The 13235-nt window shown below is 39.0% G+C and overlaps 1 protein-coding gene across 1 annotated transcript in view; it reads left to right on the forward strand.

Moving 5' to 3' along the window:
• Mrc1 (mannose receptor C-type 1) overlaps positions 1-10556 on the forward strand; it is an 88949-nt gene extending 78393 nt beyond the window's left edge. The window contains exons 25-30 of the mRNA XM_041630836.1: positions 2206-2371; positions 3226-3375; positions 6279-6392; positions 6924-7088; positions 8239-8280; positions 9615-10556. Coding sequence (XP_041486770.1) covers positions 2206-2371; positions 3226-3375; positions 6279-6392; positions 6924-7088; positions 8239-8280; positions 9615-9871 — 894 coding nt within the window. The 3' untranslated portion in view covers positions 9872-10556. The remainder of the gene's footprint in view (positions 1-2205; positions 2372-3225; positions 3376-6278; positions 6393-6923; positions 7089-8238; positions 8281-9614) is intronic.
• The last annotated feature ends 2679 nt before the right edge of the window (positions 10557-13235 follow it).

The raw sequence follows: 13235 nt of genomic DNA on the forward strand, positions 1-13235 counted from the left end.
AAATGGCAATGTAAACTTATCATGCAATAGGTACTTCCTGAATAGGGTGGAGAGTTTTTAAAATAATTAAGCCCATATGGCTGTGGTGACTGAGCTTAGACAAGATACTTTCATATCTCATTTGACTATTTTTTAAATAATTAATGTACCTGATAAATTATTCATTTCTTCTCATAGATGTGATCACACTTCCCTAATGAGTTTCAAATAGGCCATCAAATACTTTTAGAAAGATTAAGTGCTTTGCCGCAGTACTGATATTTATAATTGCAAGAGTAATTTTGTTTTTATGACACCTACAGAGTCAGTGATGCTCAAGAATTATTTGAGTAACTGGGAGAATGCCGTACAATTTTACCTTGCTATGATGTGTGCTTCTAATGTTTGCTGTTGGGTCTCTAGTAGTTGTCTTGGTAAAATAAATTATGGAATTTAAATGAGGAAAGTGTTTCAACCTTGAAAACATCTGTTTTCTCGGTTAATGTTTTATATCGCTGTTCTCAGGCCATTTTCAGACTGGGCACTGCTATTGACAAGTGGTACTTTTTATGTTGCCATTTGTTTGTCTAAATTTAATAAGAAAGTAAATGAAATGTGCAGATAGAATAAAACAACCGGCTTTTATTTCCTTTTTTATTTATTTTTATTGGAAAAAAAATTCCCGCCTCCCATTTCCCTCCCCCTCCTCCCACTCCTCTTCCCCTCCCTCTCCAGTCTGAAGAGCAGTCAGGATTCCCTGCCCTGTGGAAAGTCCAAAGTCCTCCTCTCTCCATCCTGGTCTAGGAAGGTGAACATCCAAACTGGCTAGGCTCCCACAAAGCCAGAACCTGAAGTAGGATCAAAACCCAGTGCCATTGTCCTTGGCTTCTCATCAGCCCTCATTGTCCGCCATAATCAGAGAGTCCGGTTTTATCCCATGCTTTTTCAGTCACAGTCCAGCTGGCCTTGGTGAGCTCCCAATAGATCAGCCCCACTGTCTCCGTGGGTGGGTGCACCCCTTGTGGTCCTGACTTCTTTGCTCATGTTCTCCCTCCTTCTGCTCCTCATTTGGACCTTGGGAGCTCAGTCTAGTGCTCCAGTGTGAGTCTCTGTCTCTATCTCCATCCATCGCCAGATGAAGGTTCTATGGTGATATGCAAGATGTTCATCAGTATGGCTATAGGATAGGGTCATTTCAGGTTCCCTATCCTCAGCTGCCCCAGGACCTAACTGGGGACATCGCCCTGGGCACCTGGGAGCCCTTCTAGGTCCAAAAAGAATAGCATGATCCGTATAGTTGAAGGGCAACCCACGTGGTATCAAGACACCTAGCTCCTCTAGAGTCTACAGTGACAGATGGCCTTAGCTGTCACTGTCATTGGCGTCAGCAGCAGAACAGCCAGAAGATTATGACGACAAAGAAGTGCTTCTTTCAGGGATTCATTGAAATTAATGCTTATTACAATTTCAGTAAGATAGCCAAGTTGTTGTTATAAGGACACAACTTCTCTTTGGCCATGAAAAACTGAAAACAAAGACAGTTTCATAGAATAAGACACTTATTTTTCAGTCATTGTCTTCTTTCCTTAACAACGGTCATCTGTGTCGTCATCTTCTTCCTTCTTCTTCTTCATCGTCTCCTTTCTCCATTCTTTCTTTCTCTTTCCCTCCCTCCCTCCCTCCCTCCCTTTCTTCCTTCCTTCTTTCCTTTCTTATTAGTAGTCATAACTTTTTCCTCAAATTTTTGTCAGACAGTATAATTGGGTCATGTTTGTCCTCTCCCCTACTCCAGGGATGATCCAGGGGTCATCTCCACCTCTGTACCCACCCACGTTTATATTCTCATGCTCTCTCTTTCTCTTCTCTCTAACATATCTCAAACTCTCTTTCCCCTCCTTCTCTTCCTCTCCAAAAAAAAAGAGAAGGAGAAAAATGAAAAAATAAATGAAAATCAAACACCAACAAAAACCTAGTAAGACAAAAAGTGCCAAAATAGTTTTCAGGTTGGAGACCTAAGGATCTTATGAAATAGTTACTTTTAAGAAAGGATTTTTTTAAAATATAAATTTGAGTTGGTAGAAATGGCATAATTTTCTTAAATTTTACAATGTTCAAGGTCCTATGCCATATTACAGGCTTAAGTATAATACATATTCCTTGCTTGTTTTTTTCACGCTGTCTATGAGAAGTGAGGCCGAAGGCTCACGGTGGTTTTCATTTCTGCAGACCAATGATGAGTACACTTGGACCGATAAGTGGAGAGTAAGGTACACGAACTGGGGTGCTGGTGAGCCCAAGCTGAAGTCTGCCTGTGTCTACATGGATGTGGACGGCTACTGGAAAACATCATACTGCAATGAAAGCTTTTATTTTCTCTGCAAAAAATCAGATGGTAATTGGATATTCAAAAGGGGTTGGGGACCTTAAGTTTTCTGGTATAAACTATTACACGTCACTGCTTACTTTTATAACCAGTAATGTGTCTTGGGTAGCAGAGAATAAAATCATTTCTAGGGTTGATTTGCTCATGACAGGGCTCCGAATGTTTGTTATTGAGTTTGTCCTCAATAACGACAAGAATCGTCAAGAATCGACAGTAACGGAGTTTCTGAGAAAGTGGGCTTCCTCTTGGCGTCCACAGCACATTTGCTTCAGCAGAGTTGCCTCAGAATGTGTATGGATTGGGCAGAGTCAGCAATGCTATGGATCCATTCCTAGAAGTCTAGTTACAGCAGTTTTCCCACAGGAGCTGGCGTTAGCTAAGAAGAAATCACAGGAGTTGGAATTTCAGAAAAGGAGAAGAGGCTTGAAAAAGCTATCTACTTCATTAATTATTTTGGAGTGATTTGTCAGACCTGCAACTTTTTTTTTTTAATGTTTGTTGACACAGAGTCTTGCTATGTAAAGCTCTCCCCACATTGCCTTCAGAGTATTGAAATTAAAAGCGTATGTTACCACTCCCAACTTAAGTCTGCAACACTTTTGCAGAAATCTAAATATTGATAATTGTAAATTAGGATGAATATGATTCATGGCTACTGTTTTCTATTGAAATACATTTAAAATGATAAAGTAAACGAAACCCCAAGAAAAACGGCATCTCTAAATGACAAACATTAGTAAATCTTATGAAATGGTAGACAATATAATTTCTCTTAGTTGTAAAAATATTCTACATGCTGCAGGAACCCCAGCTTTGATTTATGGTTTATTTTGATGATGATTTAAATGCCGTTTTATTAACAGAAATCCCTGCTACTGAGCCTCCACAACTGCCCGGTAAGTGCCCGCAGTCCTTGCAGACTCCGTGGATTCCTTTCCATGGCCATTGCTACTATATCGAGTCTTCGTTTACCAGGAACTGGGGCCAGGCTTCCCTGGAATGTCTGCGAATGGGTGAGTGCCACGTTTCCTGAAAGAAAATTCCATAACAACCCATTTTTAGCTCAATGATGTCAATAATACTATAAACTAAACCATACTTGGGCCGGGTGGTGGTGGCGCACGCATTTAATCCCAGCACTCGGGAGGCAGAGGCAGGCGGATCTCTGGGAGTTCGAGGCCAGCCTGGTCTACAAGAGCTAGTTCCAGGACAGGCACCAAAGCTACAGAGAAACCTTGTTTCGAAAAACCAAAAAAAAAAAAAAAGAAAAAAAAGAAAAAAAGAATACTTGATATAAGTGCCTTTGTATTATTTCGTGGTGCTGGGAATCAAACACGGGTTTAAGAAAGGGCTCTGTAGCTCTGCCCCGGGGCTGGATTCCCAGCCACATGTGAATTTTTTTTAAAAAAATAATTGTTTATTAACAGAATGGTTAGTATCATTTCCTGCAAATGTAATTTCTAACTTCTCCACCTCAAAATTTTGAAAAGTTAGGTTTAAAACTCCACTTACTAAAATCTCCTTCTGCCCCAATGTTCTAAGCTCTTAACTCTGTCCCTCAGCCAAACTCCACTCTTTCTCCTCACTCGGAGATTCAGATTTTACAGCTGACCAAAAACCAGCTTCTTAATAGAATGGTTTTCCTGACTGGCTATTGTATTTGTAAAGAAAAACAAAACAAAACTCAATCTTAAAAATGGCAAAGGTAGCTTTGTTGTTGTTGTGAGACAGGGTCTCCCATGTCCCAATGTAGTCAAGGATGACTTTGAACTCCTGACCTTCCTGCCTCCACCTCCCCAGTGGTGGGATAGCGGGCATACTGGTCATATCGCACCATGCCCAAGTTAAAAAGAGCTATTTCATTGTGACAGAGTCTTACTAGGCAGCCCAGCCTGGGCTTGAACTCATGGTCCTCCCGCCTCTGTTTCTTGAACTATCCTAAGAACCACCATACCTGGCACAAGATGGTTCCTCAGAAAAATAGTTAAAAGCTCTTCAATTAGATATCACTGGCTGTTTCACTGTTGCCGTTTTGCTACATTTTTCGCTGTGAGTCCTCTGCTCAGCAAAGGGCGCAGAGACTGTAGTCTCATTCCCTCTGTGTCCGTTTGGTACCCACGCTCGACTTTGCTTTTTAAATCTGGAGTGAGAGGGACTGTGCTTTATTTAGTTTTCATTTGTATGTTTCGAGGTTCTTTTGTCAGATGGACAGTAACGATTATATTTTCCTTGTGACCTGAAACCTTACCATTACAGAATGCCATCATTGTCTTTAATAATAATTTTTGTCTAAGAATCACCCCTTGTGTCTGATATTAGTGCACCTTCTCTGACCTTTTTAAAAGTGATTGTCTATATAGAATATCTTATATTGTTTGCATGTCTTCTACTGTGATTTTACTTTCAATTGATTTATGACTTTTTTTTACACAGCACGTGGTTTGATCTTTTTGAGTCATTATGTAGATATTCTGTAAATCTCTTTTTATGTTTGTGTTTAAGTCATTTACACTTAGTGTAAATACTGAAAGGAGCTTTTATGCCTGTTATCTTTCCTCCCCCGACTCCGTATTATTTATGTCTTAGTTTCACCAATTCTCCAGTATGGCCTTCTTATGTATTAAGAACATATTTTTGATGTTTAACTGTCTATTTCTTTCATCATATGCGTGGTCCCCAGTTTGCAATGGTCCATTCAACATAGGATTTTTGAACTATGCATGAGCTTATTGGGTCACAGCCCCATTTTAAGTTGATGAACCTTTATTTCCTGTTTAGTTATGTTATTAGTGGTTGCTATGAGGATTACAATGAACATTGTGATTTAGTGCCAAATTTATTCTGATACTCCCCTGTGGCTCCTGAGCTGCTGTTGCTCACTTGACCATGGGTATTTGGACTTTCAAAGGTTCCAGAGAAAGGGCAGCAAGATTAGGACAATTTAAAGTCCATAGTGCCTCCTGTTATTATGAGCATCATGCACATGCGTGCATATGTACACACACACACACACACACACACACACACACACACACACACCAACCTCAAGCCTATGGTTAAGACAGTGTTCCCCTCTCTTTTGCAGAGGAAAGCGTTTTCTGAGGTGGTAACTCTGCCGTTTATGATCAGGGCATCAGAAATCTGCCTTTGCCTTTTCAAATTAAAGTCAAAATTCTTTCATGTTGCTTAAGTGTTTCTTTTTTAATTTTACAATTAATATGCAGAAACTTTATTTTCAGTTTTAGGTGTTGTGTTATCTAGCAGATAAAGGGAGTAATTCTCCTTCATCAAAACATGTCTGAGAAGTTTGAAATGCCTAGTAACTGTGAAATATATTCAGCGGGAGATTAAAAAATCATGCAATTAACAATCCCCAAGGGAATAACTCAGAATACAGTGTGCAGAATAGAACAGCATGGTTATATATTCCCTCTCTAGGTTCAGAATGCCTGAGCCATTCCAGGATCCTGTGCTCAATTAATGCTGGGACCCCAGGCAATGAATTAATTATGTGTATGCTTTATTGTTTTTATCTGTAAAATGGGTTAACGAAAGTACCTACTATGCAGTCTTATAAAGACTGAATAGAAGGATGATTATGAGGTCCAAAGCAAACTATCTGTCATGATTGCTTAAATATCCTAGTTATTACTACGCTGTAGGATTTTACTATTAAAGCTAACTTTGGTGATTGATGGTGAGTTGTTTATTATATGTGGACTGACTGGTGTTCAACTCTCCTCTCCCATTTTGAATGATTCTGTGTGCCACACTGAGTTAACACTCCTATAGTGTACTGTGTCCTGAGCACAGCTCAGCCTGGCATTGTTGTCCTTAACATCAGGACTGTTCACAGCAATATTTCCAGCTAGTCTCTTCATCCTCCTCAACCTCCTCCTCATCTCATGCTTTCCAGGTGCCTCCCTGGCTTCTATCGAAACTGCTGCCGAATCCAGTTTTCTGTCATATCGTGTTGAGCCTCTTAAAAGTAAAGCCAATTTTTGGATAGGCATGTTCCGAAATGTTGAAGGTAACTCTCGCTAAGTCATTATTTAATAGCTAGTGTTATAAAGTGTTGCATATGAGACAGTGTTTTGGATCCAGAGATCCTTGCCTTAAATAATGATTAATCTATGGTTAGTCTGAAAAGTTAAAATCATACTTTATTTGCAATAACTCAAAGTTTAAATGACTCGCAAATTGTCCAGCCCTGAAAGTTGTTAGTTAAAAAACTCTCCTGTAATAAGTTAAAGAATTTTAGAGAAAATTTCCCTTTCTTTTTGCCACAATAAAAAATTTAGAGAAAGATAAGTATATAATTTTTTCCGTGAAGTGGAAATCAATTTTCAACGAAAACAATTTAAAAAATATAGTCTTATTTTTCTTCCCTGTAATAATTCCTTGTTAGTGTCTTGCCTGGAAGAAATTGAGGTATAGAAACCATTGGTTCTAGTGTAAAATAATAATAGGCTTAAACATTTTGTGCTGAAGAGAGATGTAAGAAGGTTTGTTTTTAACTTGTGTTTTTGTTGTTGTTTTTTCTTTTTTTGTTGATGACCAGGGAAGTGGCTTTGGTTGAACAATAATCCCGTCTCCTTTGTCAACTGGAATACGGGCGACCCATCTGGTGAACGGAATGATTGCGTAGTATTATCTTCATCTTCTGGGTTTTGGAATAATATCCACTGTACTTCCTATAAAGGATTTATTTGTAAAATGCCAAAAAGTAAGTTAAATTTGTAGAATGATAATATATTCCCAGACTACTATTTCTTTTCAACTGTAAAATGCTGGCATAGGACTAGGGTAGTTGCAACCCCTTTGTTAGCCTTTTACCAGTATTGGTGAGAATCCATTCTGTCATGAGGATCAGTCTCCACCTGTAGCTTTGAGTAAGAGGTACAAGCTCTGCTGGTTTATTGGTACTTTTGTGATGTCTTGCTAAGTTGCAAGCAGTCTGGACAGCCCATCTCCACAGTGCTTCCCCTCTAGAGGAAGGGGGAAAGCTGTCACTAGCCCACAGCATAAGAAGTCAGAGGATTAAGCCATGTAAAACCAACTCAGTCTCCTTTTGTGATTGAATGGTAGAACACAAAAGGAAAAACAACTGTTAAATCTCTATGTGCTGCTGATGAGATGTTAGTGATAGTTTTATGCCTTTCCATCTTATGCCACTTTTTCTCAAGAGAAAATTATTAATTGGACTCTGAAATAAATATATTATGAGGACTGGGATATAGATCCGTGGTAGATCACTTGCTTGGCTTAGGTAAGACCCAGACTTTGATTCCTATGGCTAATCAAGCAAGCTAGTAAGCCAACAATCAGATAAAGTAGTTCCGTTTCCTCAATAGGTCTTATTGTTTTGGAACTGCATAGATATTTTAGTTCATAACTCTGCTTTAAGATTATCTATCCTTTAGCATAAAATGGTTGACAATCCTGGACCAATGCTGTTGTCTTGTTTTACTTTTCATTCAAATGTCTTTTAACAGTTTAGATTTCAAAACCCTTAGCCTAAAATACTTTAGTTGCCAGTGGATTTTGTAGCATGTTTAGATGTTTTAATCCTCAAATAAAACTTGAAGGATCATATTTTAAAATCTTCTAGTGTATTCAAACTTATCACATAGGTATAGGATGCTAAAGTTGCATAGAGACATAGAGAAAGATGGGTAGAGCAGTGGATAGGTAGACATGTCTCTAGCTAGTAGATAGCTGAAGGTACAGATGCACACCATCCATGCATTCTCCTGTGTTATGTCAAATCATCACATCATACCACAGTTAATGACGAGGGATGCCAGGCATCTCTGACATGAATGTACTTTATCCATGTCATGTAGTAATTTATTTATTTTTCTCCTTCTTAACAGTACTTGATTCTGTAACTACACAGTCATCCAACACAACAAAAGGTAAGATCATTATAAAATCTCAAGGTGACCATTAATCATTTCATTTAATTTTTTTAGTTATAAACTGATTGGCCCATTAGCTCAGGTTTCTTATTAACTCTTATAACTTATATTAGCCCATTATTCTTATCTATCTTAGCCTCGTGGCTCAGTACCTTATTGGGCGAGGCAGTCACATCTTGCTTCTTTTGTGGTTGGGTCACGATTCTCATTAGTCCTTTTTAAAAAGCCATAATATCTCTGTTTCTCCCCCTTCCCTTCTGGTGGAATGGCTTATGCTCACTGTCTTTGGGCACCTTTCATGTTTAAGAAAAGCAGATTTGGAGTCAGATTGATATTTTTATCTTAAAAAGTTCTTGAAGATGTTGCTGTATTACAAAAAGTTGCCTTGTGAGATCCAATGGAAGACATTTCCTTCAAGGTTTTTCTAGGTCTTTGTAGACAACACGAGTTAGGTAACTAATCCTATTTTACCTCTTTTAGTGGTTGATAAAGAAAATTTTAAGGTGAGATTTATGACTTGCCTGTAAATACCTTATTAATTTCATGGGTGACATTTGTTTATTAATTGTATTTAGGAGTTCAGATTTCCATTATTATTTTACCCTAGTTTTAAAGTTGTGTTTGTAATTTCTACAACCACCACCACCACCACGTTTCTTACTTTCTGAAAGTATGTTTGTAAGCGCCTTAAATTATTATTTTATTTTAAAATATTTTTATTTTTTGTAATGTGTGTTTGTATGTATTGGCATGTTTTGTCTGTGTGAGAGGCTGCCATACATGTGTGATTACATGAAGGAGCTAGAGAAACTATTATATCTCCTTCCTGGAGCTAGAGTTGTGAGCTGTTAGGGCTGGGTGCTGGGAAACAATCTCTGGTTTTCTGGAAGAGCATTAAGTGCCTCTAATCCCTGAGCCTCCCCTCCAGGCATCCTTCAGTTATTTTGACAAAAGGTATATGTTTAAATTTCAACTGATGAACTACTTCAGTATTATAGATAGAGGTGAAATATTTTAACACCTAAATAAAGATGAAATAGCCCAAGAACTAAGTCACCATCTGAACCTGTCAAAGTTTCCTCCATGCCACACTGACTCCTGCTTTTACATCTTGTGACAAATATTGTCTGAAAGAATATTCACATATCAGAGCTTCCCAGCAAGATCAGCTGTAACGTTTTCCATAGTGTCAAGAGACTTGATTTGTCTATAGCTGACTAAAGGAAGATGGATCCTCCACCCAAGGGGTCTTCCAGAGCCAGCTGTACAGCTTCTCATAGCATCAAATCTCTGACCCCTCTGTTTGTATGCTAATGGTTTCATTTTTATAGCTGACCAAAGGAAGATGGATCCTCCTCCACCCAAGGGGTCTTCCAGAGCAGCTGGAGTGGTCATCGTGGTCCTCCTGATTCTGATGGGGGCCGGTGTTGCTGCATATTTCCTCTATAAGAAAAGGCGCGTGCTGCACATACCGCAGGAGGCCACCTTTGAGAACACTCTCTACTTTGACGGTCATCAGAGTCCAGGAACAAGCGACACGAAAGATCTCATGGGCAACATCGAACAGAACGAGCACGCAGTCATCTAGTATCGTAGGGCAATTGTCTGATATTTTAATTTCATGCAGTTTTAACGAAAGTTTTCAGTTTGTTACTTCAGTGTGATTGTTTCTTTTAAAACTAGTACTGGGTTGCAGCAGTCTGTCTTTTTTTCTTCGCCTCACGGAAACAACAATTGCTCATTTTCTAGTCTGACTACCACTTTTGAAAATTCCTAGGTGAATACACAGCACTACAATCTCAACACAGCTACGTTGGTGGTAGGTCTCTCATGTCAACTCTGCAGATTTCAAGAGCTCTAGAAATAACCACCTAAGCCACTTGGGGTATTTTAAGGAGCTCCTAGAAATAAGTTATGTTCCTAATTGTAACTCAACAATTAGAAGACCATGTTAAAATAAACAAGTGCACACAACCCCAGATGGAATAAGAGTGTGTACTCAGTTTCTTTTTTAGCAGTAGTGATTCATGCCAGTTATTGAGAACTGTGTTTATCCACCTGTCAAATAATAAAGCTACTGAGACTCTTGTTTGTCCCAGACAAGGTGTGACGGGCTGAATGTTGCACATGAATTCTGTGTCCTGTTGTATGTATATCAGGAAGGTCACTATGTGAAAAAGTGTAAATTTGAGTAGGGTGTACTTAGATAATAAATATCATTATTATCTAATTAATGTGATGAATTAATGTGAAATAAACATTAAAGATGACATCTACTTTTACTAGATTTTTGTGATCTTGTTAAGTATAAATAAGTAACAATTTAGTTACTTTACATTTTACTATTAAAATAAATGAATTATTTTTAGAGAAATGCCAACTTCAACTTTTTCCTTCTTGAATGCTGTAGAAGGCACATTCTTCTATAACAGTGGCATGATCATCTAAGATCCTCCATCTTAACAGTGATGCAACTCAGGATCTAGCAAAGACACCACTGTTGGGAATGAGGCATCCAAATGACCCTCTTCCACTCTTGTAATTTCTTCTTATTTAAAAATACTGCTTTAGATAAAGTTTTATGTCAATTGTGAAATATTTTGTAAGTTTTGAATTTCCTACAGTTACCCCACAGCCTCTTCTTATGTTTGGTTATTTGCTTTAAGACAGAGTTTATGTAGTCCCAGGCTTTTAAAACTTTTAAAGATTTATTTGTATTTATATGTATATGTGTGTGACTTGGTGACTTTCTCTGTGTGTTTGTGTGTTACAGGGAGAGTGGGACCCCTTGTTTGTCCCGGCTGCCCGACTAGCTTACTCCTGAAATAATCACACAGAAACTGTATTCATTTAAACACTGCCTGGCCCATTAGTTCTAACTTCTTATTGGCTAACTCTCACATCTTGATTTAACCCATTTCTAGTAATCTGTATATAACCACGAGGTCATGGCTTACCGGGAAAGATTTAGCATGTCTGACCTGGCATCTCCATGGCGGCTCTCTGCTTCTGCTTTCTTCCTCCCAGAATCCAGTTCTGTCTCCCCGCCCCCACCTAAGCTCTGCTCTATCACCAGGCCCAAAGCAGTTTCTTTATTAACCAATGAAAGCAACACAAATACAGAAGGACCTGTTACACCATTTGTGTGTGTGTGCCCATTTACCCGTGTGCCACAGGCACATATATGGAGGTCAGAGGACATTTATGGGAGTTGGTTCTCTCCTTGGATCATGTGGATTATAGGCTGTCAAGTGCCTTACCTTCTGAGACATCTTTCTGGGATGACCTCAAATTCTCAGTCCTTGTGACATTGCATCTCCAGTACTGATTACAGTGGTGTGTTAGCACAACCAGCCTTATGCTTTTACTTGACTAAGGGGTCATTCATAGACAACAGTTTTTCAGCCAAGGTTTGCCTCTTTGTCCTGCATTACTGAGGTGGAGATTATGTAAAATGCATTCTTTCCTTTCTCTTCTTTGTTTCTGTGGCCTTTTTTTTTTTTTTTTGAAGCACAGTCCTGCTATGCAGTCTGGGCTGGCTTTAAACTCACTATGAGATTGCTGGAGTCCTCTAGCTTCAATCTCCCTAGTTTATGAAGTATAGTTTGTACCATCACGACATACTAGAATTTTTTGGGTTTGTGTGCATGTGTCCTTGTGGGTTTTTTATTTGAGAACAGAGTAATTATGTTTTCAAGAAAGCCCATAATTTTAAAAAGGTTAAAAAGCAAGTGACTGAGTAGGGGTGTGATAGAGTTGGAGTTGCCAGGACCCAAGCTTACACATGGGACAGGGAGAAGGAACAGGAATGTGGGGAATCATGAGAGATGCTGTTGGGCTCAAACAGCTTCGTTCTGCACATCAAAGAATATAAAGCAAACTGCTTTTCATTTTATTGGTGAAAATGAAACCTTTTCAAATCGAGCATGTTTCAACAGAAATAACGGCCATGGTGTCAAAGCAGTGGTCGGGAAATGATGTGAAGGAGAAGATTCCTTTCTCTGTGTGGATGTGTTCCTGTTCCACACATCCTCCTTGAGATACATGAAAAGAATAGCAAGTATGAAACGGGAAATACACAAGTGAGCATGGCTTACAGTTTTTTATGCACATCAATTCATTGTAATTTAGGGTTATATTTTTATAGAAAATACTTTGTACTACAAACAGTGTTCATCACAGACCTATAAATACTGTCGTTTCAAGGAACAACTTTGTTTGACAGGGTTGCTGAATATTGTATTTCACACTCTCACATTCTCCCCTGGAGCACACAGCCAAATAGAGATCTCCTGTGTATGCAGGTGCCCATCCAAGACTCCACTAGTTTATCAGAGGTGCATTCAAAAGGGGGTCTTGGGCAGAAAAGGGCCATCTCTGTGTGGATCTTCCTCATTCTCTTATGGTTTGGGCTGTTATCATGGGTTTGGTGTATGCACATGTTTTTAACTGGAAGTTTATCCCTGAGATTAGCTGTTTCAAAGCTGTTGAACTCCTCACTGGTCTTAGACTAGCTTCTGGCTTCAACACTGTTCAGTAGCCAGAAGATTCTTAAGCACTCTTTCACCCAGTCAAACAAAAACAAAAACAAAACAAAAAACAAACAAACAAACAAAACATGAAGAGAGTGCAACTTGAATTCTAAAATTGTAGGTGATTGATGGAGTCTGGGTTGCTCCTGTATCTTTCAGCATCCACTAAAGCTTCTACTTATGCACTGATCCATTCTGTTGTCAAATAAATCAGCTTGGCATGGTGCGTCCTATGTAGATTCACACATACGTAAAAAGTAGTGCCTGGTCCCAGAAAGTGGAGCTGCAGACCCACAATCAGTACTTCATGACAATGTGGTGGGCGTGTCAATGGGTCAGCACTTTACTACAATGTGGTAGGCATGTCAACGGGTCAGCACTTTACTACAATGTGGTGGGCGTGTTGACAGGTCATGCTAC

Source organism: Microtus oregoni, unplaced genomic scaffold (genome assembly GCF_018167655.1).
Source record: "Microtus oregoni isolate MIOR12 unplaced genomic scaffold, Mior012 000035F_ref0000213, whole genome shotgun sequence".
In the NCBI taxonomy this organism is placed as follows: Eukaryota; Metazoa; Chordata; class Mammalia; order Rodentia; family Cricetidae; genus Microtus; species Microtus oregoni.